We start from the raw sequence: 16,835 nt of genomic DNA, 5'->3' as shown, positions 1-16,835 counted from the left end.
TTCGGAAACGGTTAAAAAGTCTAACCTAGCTATTTACGAAATTAACAAATTAGTTCCTTACCTATTTTCTCCGCCCACGGCCACAACATGGGGCTTCTTATTTAGAAGAAACTTTTTCAAAGTTTCAATATCATGTGCCTGTGGACAGGAAGATATAGAATTGAGCTACTGCAATTCAATTTACTTTTCTTCTTTTCTTGCATGTGTGCCAAGTATTAGTTTGGCAACAATGGGAGCAGAAATGTTAAAAGCTAACAGCCGTCTGGTAAACGCCAAATTTTAAAAGCAAAGACAAAATGCAAAATAGAAACAGAAAATACTGGAAATGCACAGGTCAGCCAGCAACTGTAAGAGATGGCAGGTTATAATATCTCAAACATGTATAGAATCATAGAATTTACATGGCAGAGGGAGGCCATTCAGCCCATTGAGTCTGCACCGGCCCTCGGAATGAGCACACTACTTAAGCCCGCACCTCCATCCTATCCCCGTAACCCAGCAACCCCAACCTAACCTTTTTTTTGGACACTAAGGGCAATTTAGCATGGCCAATCCACCTAACCTGCACATCTTTGGACTGTGGGAGGAAACCAGAGCACCCAGAAGATATCCACACTAACACAGGGAGAATGTGCAGACTCCGCACAGACAGTGACCGAAGCCCGGAACTGATCCTGGAGCTGTGAAGCAACACTGCTAACCATTGTGCTACCGTGCCACCCTTTTTCAGAGTGGAGTGATAAAAAATAACTAATTACAATTTTCTATTCTTGAGTTCTAAAAAAAGTACACAAATAAAAGTGTAATGTCTACTTTTTACTAATACTGACTGATCAATGCACTTTCAACATTATCCATTTGTATTTCTGATTTACGCATTTTATTTATATAGCTGAATTGCAAAACTTTTGACTTGACGGCCAAAGTGGCACAGTAATAGTTAATAATAATCTGGGCAAAAAGTTACATCCACCACCATACCCACTCTCTCCACTGATGTACAGTGTCAACAGCGTGTACCATATACAAGATGCACTGCTGCAACTTGCCAAGCCACCTTTGACAGCATATTCCAAATTTGTGACCTCTACCACTAAAAAGTACAAGGTGCATGGAAACACCACCGTGTGCGAGTTTCCCTCCAAGCCACACACCATCCCGACCTGAAACAGCATCACCGGGTCAAAATCTTGGAACTCCCTTCCTCTCAGCACTGTGGATACATCTGCGCCGCATCGACTACAGTTCAGGAGGGTGGCTCACCACCACCTTCTCGAAAGCAGTTGGGGATGTGCAGCAAATGCTGGTCTTGCCAATGACGCCAACATCCCATAAATGAAAAATAAATACATGCAGAAACAAAATCAATTCCATTGTATAACATAACTAAAATGCTTCTCAGGAAAGAAAGGAACACAAGCAGTTCATTCTGAGTGAGAGAACTGGAACAAAGTTTGTTTGTGCCAAGTTAAATTGCAACCATTAATGATCATTACTCTTCTTAAATAGCAACAGCTTCAAGCAGAAGACCGTCAGTCCACCTAAACCACTTATCTATGATGCTCTCATGGTGTATTCCTAATAAGAATCAAATTACATTTGTTGATGGTGACCAGACCAATAAAACTCCCAAGATCTCACCCCTGCTCCAATATTTCAAGTGCCTCCCTACTTAGTGCATAATTCACATCGATCTCGCCTCTGCCCAATCACATTGCCCTTGGTTCCCTGCCTTAAATTGAATTAGCCATTTTTCTGTCCATTAATTAAGCTGATCAAGGCCTTTGCAAACATATGCATATTGACTTTTGTATTTGCTATTGCCCAATCATCTGCAAATATGCACACAATTCCATTCTTAACTCTTGAAAGTTATAAACAATAGTGGCCTCAACAGTAGTTAGTACAGACTCACACACTACACTTCAGTCTGTATCAACACACTTGAAGAATTGTGTATGGAATATTTCAATGGTCAAAATCAACCATTACTTTTTTCTCTCTTTCTTCCTCTCGCCAAGCATTCCTTCGCTTCAAGAAATGAGGCAGACGAAGGAAATCTGTCACTTCACCCTCGCCGCTAACAAGGGAGCAGAAGGCCGGTGTATCCCTAGAAAAAAGGAACATTACATAAAACGTTAGTAATATTTTTGATGGAGCTACTATAGCTCCAATATATCTGTAATTTATTAAACTGATGATTCATTGTTATATCAGGAAACAGGAATTTCAGCTTATAAAGTTTTTAAGTAGACCCAAATATAAATTTCTTACTTTATAGATTAAAACCATTTATGTTTAAGTTCACAATTTAATTCAATTGATTTAAGAGAATGAGTCCACTGAAATCAATTGAAAATCAAGCTTTCGCCCTTCATGTTTCAGTGTGGAAGAGGCGGCAGTGCAGAAATGGGCTATTATCAGTCAGCATCGGTCCACATTAAGGAAGGGGAATTCAGAAGAGATTGTGGCCATAGAGTGGCACTGGAACACTTCTCTTGCTAACCCTTCACCATGTGATCTTTACTAGTTGCATGCACAAGGCAGTTTTACACCCTTCAAATAGACAATATCTCTAGATTCCAGAAATAGATTTTAAATCACATCATGAACCAGGCTGCTTAGCTGTTATGTACTTGATTGGCCATTTCTTCACTCTTAAGCTGGAAAGTGGCTTGGAAAGGACCAGAAACCCTCAACTTTTAAGGAGCAACAATATTTCATACAGATCTAATTGATATCGCAGAGAGATATCTTCAAGGTTGAAGTCTATTCTATGACATTCCACAGAAAAAAAATTCCCCACTTCCCAAGACAAAAGTTTATTCAGTATTTTAACAGTTGACTGATTCAATACCTGCTTAACTGAATCTTTTCGCAGATCGCATTCCCTCCACCAAAATACCAAGGGGAATTACACAAGTGTGGTAAAGTTCATTTTAAAATGTCATATCTACATTCTGTACCTATGCTGCCTTTACTCTAGTTTAGGAATACATATGGATCAAACGGAGATATTGAAGGAAATTACAGTAATTTGCAAACTTGTGATTCTGAATGAAATGTGAACTGATATAGAATTCTGTTGAACAGCAAGGTTCCACCACAAGCATGTTAATTCACACCATTCTTCTTATATGCATTGCATTTAAAAAATAGGTAATACCTTTGTTTAGAAGCTAAGATTTTCTTGTAGTGATACCTCCACAAGTGCTCTTGCATGAAATACAATTGGTATTTTCCCATCAATTTCTCAGTATAAATAATTGCTCAATGGAATTGGAAAATATATGTTTCCTTACACACATACCTTTCTGCTGAAAATGCAAAACCTAGCACCCGAACTCCTTTACCCTGATTTTCCTCCATAAAGTCATCATCGTCTTCTTCATTCTGTTGGTCGGGTCGATAAGGTGCGACTTTCAGCCAGTTGTAAAGCTTGCGGCTGCAACACTAGCATAATGATAGCCAAAAATTAGCATTTTAAACAAACAAGATAACAAGACACAGAACTCAGGTCTTTACATGACTATCAGCTGGATAACTGAATAAGTCCAGTTGACATTCAAACATTTAAATTCTTCATTCATCAAATTTGTTTTTCTGTTTGGAAGGGCTATTTGTGCATCTTTAAAAGAGCACCTGGTAAATCATCTGCATCAATCTTTTCATTTTCCACTCCATTCCTTTTTATGCTTCTTGTGAGACTGAAAATTTACTAACAACCTACGCTGAAATGTAGGTAGTTAAGAGTTGTGGATGCAGATCCTTTTAGAAAATAGTTGACTGTGGCAAAGTTCATTAAATGCAGAATCACTGACTGCTTCAGTCTGGCTGGATTCAAATTCAGAAAGTTCCACAAGTGGAGGCACAGTGCTTCAGTTTTTAGCATTCAGATCCCCTACCCTAAACCACACATTTTTAAAATCCTACTTTCCTTTTAGACACGCTAATGTTCCTTACATTCGCCATCAGATGTACATACACTCCCAACACTGCAGGATATGCAAGCAAGGACTCCTTTTCGGATGGCACTTGAGTAATTGGGTATCCATATGTCCCCAAAATGAGTGAAAAGCACTTTGGAATTGTGTGACATGTGAGAAAGTTGGGCTTTATTAGATATTTAATTACATAACCAACAACAATAATCAAAGAATGCCAAGAAAGATTTAAAGCAAGGTTTTAAAGTTTTTTTTAAAGCTATGCATATGAAGATTATGCTTTTTTGGATTTTACCACTCCTGTCTCTCTTCCTGCGAATAAACTAAAATAAATATTTAATGGGATAAAGGCAATGTACTTTAATGTTTAGTGCGGATCAATATTTGTTTGATGCGAAAATACGAGAGTGCGAGAAAAAATAGTAAAATGTAGCAATGCTACAAGGAAGATGGAAGCCACGACATATTCTAAATATAGATCATGAGTATGTCCTAAAAGGGTTAACACCCAGAGCAGAAACAATAACTTTTCATCAAATACCTTGCAAAGATAGTCCCTTGTCTCAATTAGCAACTTGCTTTTAAGCTCCTTTGCCATCTGTGGGTAGAGGAACTGGTTCAGTGCTCGTTCAATTGCCATGCTGCGCTGTCTGTTCCACTCTTGCACTTGATGGCTGAATTCATCACGGTAATAAAACTGCTTGATTTCATCAAAATAAGTCTGGTCATTCCCGTAACTAAAAGATGAGAGATACAATCAGATTCATTATCTGGTAAGATATCACACTGCTTACCATGAATACCAAAGAAAGTTTTTCTGCTTAAGCTGCAACAGTAGAAGCAATCTGGAGTTAAATAATTGGCTGGTTTCACAGAGGTAGGAATACAGGGAGCCACAAAATATTTCCAGAATGAGTTTAACAAAATTGTAATAACACCTAAAACCCCCAGGAAATCCCCAACATTTAAATACATCTTTATTTGTTCATAGGATGTGGGCACACTGGCATAGCCAACATTTGTTGCCCTCTCCAATTGCTCTCATGAAGCTTGTGGTCAGCCACCTTCAGGGTGCTGCTGGGTCCGGAGGAGAACTTGCTGTTGAAGGTGTTCCCATGTCTGTTGCCTTTGCTTTTCTAGATTGCAGATGCAAGGGATTTGGTAGGTGAAGGAACCTTGGCAAGTTGCTGCAGTGCATCTTATAGATGGTACACATGGTGTGCCTGTGGTGGAGGGAGTGAATGCTTTCGATAGTCAGGGTCCCGAGGTACCTTGCTTTACACACAAAGGGCTGGAATTTTCTGAGGGAAGCGGATTTGAGTGCATGCAGTAAGTTAAATACCCCAAAGGTGATGTTGGGTCTGATCCTGACACAATCCAGTCACTTACAGGTTTCACCAGTATAATAAGAATATGAGAAATAGGAAGAGGTCCTCATTTGGCACCACAAGTCTACTCCACCATTCAATAAACCTCAACCTCACTTTCCTCCACTTGAGGAGTGCAGATTGGGGAAATTTTCTTCAGTAAAACTGACGAGGCTGGGAAGACTCTGATCAGTAAAACCGATGAGCTCCAGCCATGCTCAGGTGAGAGGCTGTTGTTCACTGTACTTCTTCTCGGAGAGGGTACTATCACTGCTTGACAGATGATAACCAACTTCTTGGAAGGCATTTCAACTGTCCAGTACCTCACTCACCATTCAGCTGTTCATCACTGCCAGCCTTCACCATGGCATGAGTGCAGCTTACGCAGCTCCACACTGAACCTCTGCCGAGGGATAAGATGGAAAGCAATACCACTACCAACAGCACCAGCAGTCTCCTCAGCTTTGTGTCCTTCCTCAGGGAAGAGGGGATGGATACAGAGATCCAACTGGAAGGAGTCAAGACTCTCCCTCCCCTCCCACACTGGCAGCGAATCCAGCTTTCTTGACATGTCTGAAGCAATGAATCAGGAGGCCCAGGCTCCCATGGCAGGTCGCTACTGACAGCTGTAACCTTCTGGAACAACTCCCTCTCACTGGCCTCTTACCAAGGATGTGCACTCTCTCCTGCTGCAAGGAGAGAGACTAGAGCTGTGAGCTCAACTCACTGCAACCCCATAAATGCCCCCAAAAAAGAGTGACACTCCTGCAGCCACACCAGGTCGCCTCTCCATTCCTGTGGTTGCTGCAGCCTCAAAAATCCAATCACTTGTGAGCCTTTGTAACCAACATAGTTATCTCATTAATTAGAAAACCTTCTTTTAACTGATTCATTGCATTATCCCACCCACTCTCCCCGATTATCTGGGAATTGGGAGATAGGATGGTCATGCCTTGACTCAGTTAAAGCACCTCTGTGAAGTCCAATTCACCTGTCAACTGGGTCCTGACCAGAAATGGTCCACCGTTTGACCAGTGACTAAGTTGGGGAAATTTCACACAAAAATGTCAGCGGCCCAGACAGCAATCAGTTGTCCCACAGGCCAGAAAATCAACTTGGTCTGTCCTGCTCGATTACTGCCATTGGGAAACCCCAATATCTCTATTAGCATTAACCAAGTCACTTTGCAATTTCACTGCTTTACTGACATGGAGAAGCTTGGGCAACTGGTCGGGACATATTGGATAGAAAAGTAGGAAAAGCGAGCTGTATGGGGTTAGAGTTACATGACTTTCCCCTCCCCAACATGGGTTTAAGTTGTCCCCATTTTGTTGATGTATATTTGCTACTTTGCAGCTTGCTCTCTCCCAAACATATTAGTGTTGTTGCATATACATTCAAATGCAACAATAAAAAATTAAGAAACTTTGCCGTTGTTCAACATCTATTTAACCCTTAACTGAAATAGTGCAACTTCAATTTTTATTACGCATACGGAAACCGTGATCAAATTCATGTTCCTCATTCCCTTTTATGCTATTTCCATCAGTTTTTTGATTAGGTTGGTGAATTTAAGTTTGATCCACAACAGTTATGTGAACTTCCCCGACAGGCTGAAGAGAAATATATTCCATCATACAGAACTAACTTTGTGTCTGAAAGAATATTTTGGTCATCCACTTCAATACGCCTGTTCTTTATTTCAGAGGCCTTTAAGTTATTTGGAAGGGGAAAAGAAAGAGGTGGGGAAAGAAGAGATTCCATCATCTTGGAAAATAACCGCCAAGGGATGATATCCCAGATCAATCATCCAAAACTTTAGTATGTTGTACCAACCTGGTCAAAACCCAAGTGCTCCAAGTGCATTCATCAGCAATAGAAATCTAATGTAATAAATGTGAATTTACATTGCAAACATCAATTGCACTGCCCCACTGATAAAGCCAGTCTACTGTCTTCACAACACAAGTCATGAGAACTTTGAGTTTCCGTGATAACTCACCCCTCAACTCCTTTCATATCAATACAGATGTCAATTGCTAGTAAGCCATCGTCTTCAGCAAGGCACATCTTCAGGAACTGATCATCTCTTAATTCTTTGACTGGCTTATTCTTTGCATATTTGAATGAATAAGCAAAATGTGCTTCATCAATATCCTGCAACCACGAAAATGGGTCCAGCATTAGAACCTCATGATACTGTAAATTCTCATTTACAAAATTTTGTGCAGATATATTTATTGGGAATGCAAAAGGTTGCTGAAAATTATTTGACTTGATCATCCTATTCGCTCAATTTATTTTAAACACCAATCTCTACTGCACAGGATTTGGACATATTGTACATCCAAATCTCCGCAGGAATATTATTTAGAATTGCCACCTTTTAGGTTGTGCAGAATGGTTACAGCACAGAAATGGACCAATTAGCCCATCGGATCCCTGCAGGCTCACTGCAATAGTGACTCCACTAGTTCCATGATATTTGTGGCTTTGAATGTTTATTGTACAGGTACATTTCATCTACCATAACATCATAAATGTCAATGTTTAGTCATTAACAGTATCTCAAAGGAACAGACTGTCATTCAAGTGCCCTCAGATTGTGGGAGCATCGAGTGTGACGAGATTGGAGTGTAATGAGGTACGAATGCTAACTTGGGAATATGGGTACAAGTGGCATCTCAGGTGAATTTTTCTCAAGATCTAAATTAGATTAGCATTCAGACTGACTTCAAACATAAAAACTGTAAGCTAATTAAGGAGCAGAATTAACAAATTGCCTGATAGTAGCTCCTATCTGTCAACTGAAAGTGAGTAAGTGCTAAATCACTGTAGTGGGCAGCTGATTTCGCATGGTATGGTGACTTAATATGTCATCAGCTCTCTATCAAAGTAGGCAGTTATCCGCAGAGTGCAGTGTAGTAGGAGTGTTAACTTGGGAATTTGGTGCAGAGAAGGAGGAGGAATATTTGTGCATTGGAAGCGGTGCAGAAAGGGTTCACTAGGTTAATCCACGAGACAAAGAGGTTTTCTTATGAGGAAAGGTTGGCACGTTGGCACAGTGGTTAGCGCTGTTGCCTATGGCATTGAGGACCCGGATTCGATCCCGACCCCGAGTCACTGTGCGAAGTTTGCTCATTCTCCCAGTGTCTGCATGGATTTCACCCCCAAAACCCAAAGATGTGCAGGTTAGGTGGAGTGGCCATGCTGAATTGCCCCTTAATTGAAAAAAATCATCGGGTACACTACAAAAATAAAATAAAATAAATAAATAAGGGTCACTCATTTAAGAAGGGGATGAAGAACCATTTCTTCTCAGAGGAACGTTAGACATTGGAACTCTTTCACAGAGCAGTGGAGGTTGGATCACTGAATATATTCAAGGCTGAGTTAGAAATACTTTTGATCAGCGAGCGATCTAAAGGTATATAGGCAGACAAGAAAGTGGAGTCAAGGCCATAATCAGATCTGCCATGATCATAGAATCAAAGGCTGGAATGAAACCCGGGTCCCTGGCGCTGTGAGGCAGTGCTGCCCAATGATGCTATCGGATGGTGGAGAAGGCTCTACGTCCTACTCCTGTTTCTTGTGAATCAACTACATGAGGTGAAGTTAATTTCTTTTGTACCTTTGCTCAACGCAAAATAAGACAACATGTATATTTTACTTGGAGAAATCAATTCTCTTGTTATTTCTCAATCTTTTAATTAATTCTGTTTTAACTCATGATGAGCCAACTTGAATGTCACAAAGTCTCAGGTGTGGAGCAGCCAAGTGCATAGCCAATCTAACGTTCAAAAGTAAAAACAAAACCTTGTTGATTGCATTAGCTTCCTCAAGTTGACATGGTGGAAATGAAGACCACTGGTTGTGCCTTGCTGGACTTCTAAAAATAAATGATCAGGTTCTGCAAATTACCTTCTTGCCTTTCTTTGCGGGTGTAATATTAACCTTGGCTCTCTCTTGGAAGGTCTGTCTTACAACTTGCTTGACCAATGGCTCTCGGGCAATCTGCATGGCGACCATGTATCGAGACCCTTCCAGAACAGCCTCAGGTGTTGGAAATTGACTGAAATAGGCATACAAAATGTTATCAGACTGATGTAGATGCCTAACTTCATATTTGTAAAAGTCACATTTAAAGTTCAGTTTTAATTTAATGAAAATATTAATTTTTTTTAGTGCAAGTTTTGAAATAGTATGTTAAACCTCAAAAGAGGTTTAAATGTTAAGGCAACATGTCACAAGTATTGGAAAGACCTAAAAGCTAATCTGAACTCTAGCAATATATGTACCGGTTTTACTGCTAACCTGCAGACATAATCTTTTGCCAGTTCCAGTGGTTCAGCAGGAAACTGTTCTGTCTCATGCCTCTGGTAACTGTCTCGCAGGTTCTCACCAAACTGCTCAGGGGTCAGACCAAACTTCTTTGCAAGCCCATCTATAAAACAAAGCCAGCAGGATGAATTAATAAATCTTACATTCTATTTGCTAGTGCCACATTCTATTTTCTCGTGTTTCTACCTTGTGATTCAATTTAAACCAATTGATCTCATGGTGTTTCAAACACAAAGGATGAAATGTAGTCTTTGGCTAATGTAGAATTAGAAGACAGGAACAACTGGACCAAGATTTTCAGATGTAATTCATTCTCCACTTAAATGTCATACAATCCTATCATGATTTTTATATTTCCATGATAAATTACTAAGTACACACTGGTTACAAGAAACGTTTACAGGGTGCCTTTAATGTCATAAAGATTTTCAAGTTGCTTCACAAGAGCCTTATCAAACAAATTTTGATACCATGCCAGATTAAGGAGATATGACGGCAGGTGACAAGGGTTTGACCAATGAGGTAGGCTTTGAGCATCTCAAAAGTAGATAATAGGGAGGTTTAGCAAAGGAATTTCAGAAGTTATGGTCATGACAGCTGATGAACAGTTGCCAATGGTGGAGCAATTAAAATTGCAAGTCCAGAATTGGAGGAAAGCAGATATCCAAGAGTGTTGTTGGGCAGGTTATAGAAATAGGGAGGGGAGAGGCCACAAAAAGATTTCAAAACAAAGCAAATAATTTTAAAATTGAGGCATTGCTTAACTGGGAGCTGATTTGAGTTAATGAGCAATGGGACTTGGTATCAGTTGACACATGGACAGCATAGTTTTGAATGACATCAAGTTTATGGAGGGTGGAAGATGTGAGGCTGGCCAGGAGTGTTTTGGAATAGTCAAATATAGAGGTAACAAAGGCATGAATGAGGGAATCAGATAAACTGGAGCAGTGTCAGAGTGAGGCAATGTTATGGAGGCAATAATAGGCATTCTTGGCATTGATACATGGTAAGAAGTTCATTTTGGAATCAAATATGTCACCAAGACTGCAAAACGTCGAATAAAACCTCAGACAATTGACAAGAAGAGGGGTGGAATGTGTGGCAGTGAGCGAAAACAATGGCTTTGGGTCTTTCCAATATTTATTTGGAGGAAATTTCTGTTCACTCAGTACTGGATGTTGGATAAGCAATCAGATAATTCAGACATCGGAGAGATCAAGAGAGGTGCAGTGAGGTAAAGTTTTTTTTTATAAATTTAGATTAGCCAGTTATTTTTTCCAATTAAGGGGCAATTTAGCGTGGCCAATCCACCTACTCTGCACATTTTTGGGTTGTGGGGGCGAAACCCACGCAGACACGGGGAGAATGTGCAAACTCCACACGGACAGTGACCCAGAGCCGGGATCGAACCTGGGACCTCAGCGCCGTGAGGCGGTTGTGCTAACCACTAGGCCACCGTGCTGCCCAGCAGTGAGGTAAAGTTGAGTGTTGTCAGCGTATATATGGAAACTGCCATTCTTTTGGATGATGTCACTGAACAAAGAAAAGTACAGCACAGGAACAGGCCCTTCGGCCCTCCAAGCCCGTGCCAACCATGCTGCCCGTCGAAACTAAAATCTTCTACATTTCCTGAGTCCGTATCTCTCTATTCAGAAATACCATGGATAGCTCTTTGGGGGACACCATAGTGAATACTGCAGGAGCAAGAAGAAAAGCGATTGCAGATGATTCTGGCTACAACTGGATTGATAAAAAGTAACCAGGAAGTGCAGTCACACCCAGCTGGATGATGGTGGAGAGGCATTGGGAGGAAGATGGTGTGCATGCAACTGTATCGAAGATTGCACACTGGTCAAAAAGAACCAGGAGAGATAGCTTACTGTTGTCAGTCACATAGGATGTTGTCATTGCAAACGGTTCATGTTACAACCACATCCTGCCCGTAAACAAGTTGCGACATCACCACTGACAGCCTTGGCAATGCTGACATAGGAATTTAGGTTGGAGAATGCGTGTGCACGAAAATAAATTGTTTAATAAATCAATTTGTCTAGATTTATGATTATCAAATCAAACGTAACAGTCAAACACTGACATTTAGATTCTATCTCACTGACTTCAGTGTGCTCAGTGATTGTATGAAGGGCCAGAGTTTAACTATAGCTTGCATCTCTCTTAAATGTCTATTAGTATTCACCTTTTCCCCGTTTTCACTCATGTCAGCAAACATGCCAGGTACCTGCTGTTTTCCCAATGTACAAATCCAGCATTATGATCATATATGTCACAGAATGGCTGCAGGGCATTCTGGGATGGAAAGGTGAACAGCTGGTGATTGTGGCACACATTGACAAACAGAAACTAAGGGATGAGGACCTGCAAGCCAAACACAGGACCTCAAATGTAGTAATCTCACGATTACTCCCAGTTTCACGTGCTAGAGAGCAGGAATAAGAGGATAGATCAGGTATATGCGTGGCTGGAGAGATGGTGTCGTCGGGAGGGATTCAGATTCTGGAAGCACTGGGAACGGTTCTGGGGAAGGTGCGAGCTCTACAAACTGGGCAGGTTGCACCTGGGCAGAGCTGTCCTCGCAGGGGCTTTCGCTAGTTCTGTTGGGGAGTATTTAAACTAGTGTGGCAGGGGGTTAGAAGCCCAGGAGTAGGATCAAATAGGTTAAATTTAGATCAGGAAAATGGGGGTAGGACATTAGTGATGTGGAAGATGTAGTGATAGGCTTGAAACTACAGGAGATGCAAAGGTTAACAAGCGTCCAGCAAGGAAAAAGGTGGGATTGAACTCTTTATGCTTCAAAGTAAGGAGTATTACAAACGAGCTAGATGCGTTAAGGGCACAGGTAGACACATGGCAGCAGGATGTCATTGCTGTAACGGAAACCTGGGCTGGGATTCTCCCCTACCTGGCGGGGCCGGGGGGGGGGGGGGGGGGGGGGGGGTGTCCTGGCGTGATGGAGTGGCGTGAACCACTCCGGCGTCAGGCCGCCCCAAAGGTGCGGAAGTCTCTGCACCTTTAGGAGCCAGGCCCTCACCTTGAGGGGCTAGGCACACGCCGGAGTGGTTGGTGCTCCGCTGGCTGGCGTGGACAGCCTTTGGCGCCACGCCAGCTGGGGCCGAAAGGACTTCGCCGGCCGGCATAAGTCCGCGCATGCGCCGGAGCGCCAGGCCACCATGGGGGCACTCCCCGGGGTCAGATCGCCCCACGTCCCCCCAGGACCCCGGCCGCGCCGCCTGCTCCCACTGGTAAGGTAGGTGGTTTGATCCACGCCGGCGGGAGAGGGTTGACAGCGGCGGGACTTCGGCCCATCGCGGGCCGGACAATCGCTGCGGGGGGCCTGTGATTCCCGCCCCCGCCGAATCTCTGGTGGCGGAGAATTCGGGACCCGCCCCAGGTTCTTTCTCTATGTTCCTCCAGAAAACCAGCAGGGGCAAAATTGGCAGCTCATTATCCCTGAATACAGAGTTTTCAGGAAGGATAGAGTGGGAGATTAAAAAAAGGAAGGGGAGTAGCACTAATGGTTAAATAATCAATTACAATTGTGAGAAGAAATGACATACTAAACGGACTTTAACTATCCCAATAACAACTGGATTTCAAACAATATAAAGGGAACTGAGGGAGAAAAATTTGTAGTGTGTCCAGGAAATATTTTTCAACCAATTAGTGACAAACCCAATGAGAGGAGAGGCTTAGTCTTGGGGAACAAAAAAGGGCAAGAGGGTGAAGTGACAATTGGCGACCATATCGGGGATAGTAATCACAATTCAGTTAGATTCAGTATTAAGTATCAAGAAAGCATATGGAATGCTTTCCTTTACTGGCAGAGGTATAGAATATAAAAGGATATAATGTTGGAATTGTATATAAAACACTGGCGAGGCCACAACTGGAGTATTGTGTGCAGTTCCGGTCTTAACATTACAGAAAGGACATAATTGTTCTGGAGAGAGTGCCGAGGATGTTTACAAGAATGTTGACAGGGCTAGAACAGTACAGCTATGGGGAGAGATTGGATAGGTTGGGGTTATTTTCCATGGAACAAAGAAGGCCGAGGGGTGATTTAATTGGGGTGTACAAAATGATGAGGGGTAGAGAGAGAGCGGACAGGATAAAATTGCTTTCCTTGGTGGAGAATTCTAGAACCAGGGGCCATAGATTCAGGATAAGTGGCAGAAGGTGTAAGGTGACACGAGGAAGAACCTCTTTATACAGAGGGTAGTGGGAGTCTGGAATTTGCTGCCCGAGTTGGTGGTGGAGGCAGAGACCCTGAACTCTTTTAAAAACGTACCTGGATCTGCACCTTGAATGCTGTGAGAACAGGGCTATGGACCAGATGCAGGAAGGTCGGATTTCAAGGGGCACCCTGGGTGCCCTCAGGCTGGCATGACAAGATGGGCGAATGGCCTCATACTGTGCTGTAACTTTTCTATGATTTCCATTATACATTTTGCTCATATAAGGGGCAAAAGCCAAAATAATGCTGAGTGCCAATACAGAACCAGCCATAGCATAGCTGTATCAAAGGCATTTTTTTCATTTCACTGCCAGTCTCTTCCCCCATTACTGGCAAAATTGTCCTCAGATGTCTGTTAATCTGAAGTCACTTCAAGGTTTGGTTACAACCAGGTTAGCCATGGTGGAAGGTTGAGACAACAATTTAATATCCATAGTTAGCCAACACCTAGAAGCTGTAAAGGGGGAAACTCTTATTTTGTTAGCAAATATTGTCCACTAATGAATGCCCTTTGATACTGGTTAGTTTAAAAAGAAAAATTAGTTTGGTTTGCTATTAAAAACAATGCCAAGGCAACAAAATCTGGGTTACTCAGAGAGCTGAGACAATCAAGCTTGGCCCTTCGGACAAAATCTTTACCTAGACCAGCAGTCTGGCAGATAGTATACATGTCTCTGCGAGATGCCTGCTTAAGTTCTGGCCCATGATGTTCATCATCTTCAACCTCTTCATCCCGGTCTCCTGAAAAAAATATAATAGATAGCACTAAGTAATCCAATTAAGTGGACAAAATTGTGACACACCAATACCAAAGTTACTTCCCCATAACTTCCTCAGAGTGGCAATTGGCAGTGGATTGCCACTCTCGATGGACTTAAAACCAGTCTTGCCCAACCTTTCTCACTCAAGTTGGGTGAGACAGGAGCAGCGCAGAGCATCGACGTGCAGTAACTGGAGAGCAGAGAGGTAAGGAGCACCCCTTTTTATGGCAATAGCTGATGCTGGGTGGTGGCCGGTTTAGATCAGGCGGGACCAGACTGGGTGGTTTTGGGACACACACACACACAACAGCTCGAGAAACAGGTGTATCAGTCTGGAAACCGGGGGGGGGGTGGGAGACAGTTAAGTCAGGTTCCAAGTGCGAGCAAGATGTCCAGTGGGAGCCTGGGTCTGGAGTTAGAAGTTTTTTTTCCCTCCATCTCTTTTCAGGTAAAACAGGCAGAACCAAAGTTAACGATTTAAATCGCTTCTGTCAGATGGTTCTCAGCCCAGCGCAATTGTCCAAAGGAAGTTAGCACTTCTGGGTAATTTCCGGCCAAACCCTTGTGGGAAATTCCTAGAGGGATTCCCCAGCGCATCATGGGGGTATTCGGAAGTTATGGGCCATTACAAACAGAATAAAACAATCGTCGAATGTCATCACTGATGCATGGTATTTTCCCAGAATCCAACCATGATATGTATGCCTACATACTAGCTATTCTTTACCATCTACCTTTCAGGTAGTTGGGAACATTCCAGAAAATTGTGTCTGGTTTAGATTATTTTCTATTGTTTATCATCAAAAACCCACACATTTGTCACTGCATGGAATTTCATCTCAAAAGGCAAAAACTAAACTCTAAAAAAAAATTATCCTCCCAAACAACTCTTGTTTATGTTGGTTTGCAGGTCATTAACTAGTGTATATAACAATATCTTAATGGTTTAGAATGATATATAGCAGCTGAAATATATAAATAAAGAATAAAGAGCTAGTAATGTGGAACCCTGAAAATAGGTATCCATTTAGACTTGTACAAGAAGAGGTAGAATTGTTAAACAAGCTGAGCAGAAAAATGGGGAGCAGTGAAAAGCTTAGCTGGCTGAGAAGGGGGTCCAGAGAAAACAGGAGCCTGAGTCCTGAACTTTCTCAGCCTCTGCAGCAAATGTCAGTGTCTTCCAGGCCAAAAATGAAGCTTTCGGAGTCATACCAGGTGAAGCTGAACAGAGTGGACCATTATGGCATAAACCATTATCTTTTGCAATGAAATACTGCCACCGATCACATATTACAATGTCACAATTTTGATCCTTTTAGGTTTTCATACTGCAATAAAAATTCCAAGTGCTATTATGAAAAATCCCAAATAGGAGATTGCCAAGGGAAATATTCATGGAAAGGGAAAGGTATTACTTACATGCTTTATATCAAGGACACAATTCACCTCAGAAATGCCTGAGCTGTTCCTACTACCGGAGGGGGGGGGGGGGGGGGGGGGGGGGGGGCAGAGATACAAAGGATAATAATTCTAGTGCAAATCAGTTCTCTCTCTTCAGGTTTCTAGTTCTTGAATCCAACATGCTTAGTTACGATAAATACTAGCATGAAATTTTTTTAAAGTAGATAATGAAAACTTTGAGAATTATTTAGAAATACTATTTCCCGCAAGCCCCACGTGCCCCTGAAAATTTACCCACAGCAACATTTCTTATTAAATGCTGTTCCAAGTGCCAAGGCTTCAAGAAAATTACTTCATTTTCCACAACAGGAAAAGATAGGAATGGAAACATTTCTGTCAAAATGTTGACATACTAACCTTCTTCTTCGTCCTCTCCACCCTGCTGGCTCTTTTTGTATTTCTTTTTACGTGGCTTTGATGCATTTTGCATTTTTGGAATATCACGACCATAATATAACAGGAAGTGATTATAGACATCTCGCAACTCATCAGTCGATTGTACGTCCTTCAGTCTACAAAAATAAAATGAGAAATCTCTATAAGACAAAGCAACACTAAAGCAGATTTTCCATAAACAAGTGCAGAAAATGTAAACTTGTTTTCAAATTTTCTGCATAAAAAGATAAGAGTCGCAAGTGAAACAAAATCAAAAAAACTAAAGGAGCACTGCCCTTTACATTAAATGGGACAAAATATGACAGAATGAAGC

At 41.9% G+C, this 16,835-nt stretch overlaps 1 protein-coding gene across 2 annotated transcripts in view; it reads right to left on the bottom strand.

The window, feature by feature from the left end:
- Positions 1 to 16,835, bottom strand: part of supt6h (SPT6 homolog, histone chaperone and transcription elongation factor) — a 96,597-nt gene that overhangs the window by 34,603 nt on the left and 45,159 nt on the right. For both annotated transcript variants that reach the window (XM_038814247.1, XM_038814245.1), the window contains exons 12-20: positions 16,484 to 16,638; positions 14,544 to 14,645; positions 9,626 to 9,755; positions 9,233 to 9,383; positions 7,314 to 7,468; positions 4,486 to 4,681; positions 3,311 to 3,453; positions 1,993 to 2,110; positions 62 to 138 (exon numbers count right to left, since the gene is read on the bottom strand). In XM_038814247.1, the coding sequence (XP_038670175.1) occupies positions 62 to 138; positions 1,993 to 2,110; positions 3,311 to 3,453; positions 4,486 to 4,681; positions 7,314 to 7,468; positions 9,233 to 9,383; positions 9,626 to 9,755; positions 14,544 to 14,645; positions 16,484 to 16,638 (1,227 nt within the window). The remainder of the gene's footprint in view (positions 1 to 61; positions 139 to 1,992; positions 2,111 to 3,310; positions 3,454 to 4,485; positions 4,682 to 7,313; positions 7,469 to 9,232; positions 9,384 to 9,625; positions 9,756 to 14,543; positions 14,646 to 16,483; positions 16,639 to 16,835) is intronic.

Source organism: Scyliorhinus canicula, chromosome 12 (genome assembly GCF_902713615.1).
Source record: "Scyliorhinus canicula chromosome 12, sScyCan1.1, whole genome shotgun sequence".
Lineage (NCBI taxonomy): Eukaryota > Metazoa > Chordata > Chondrichthyes > Carcharhiniformes > Scyliorhinidae > Scyliorhinus > Scyliorhinus canicula.
The sequence above is the reverse complement of the archived record's forward strand: the minus strand, read 5'-3'. Positions and strand labels throughout refer to the sequence as shown.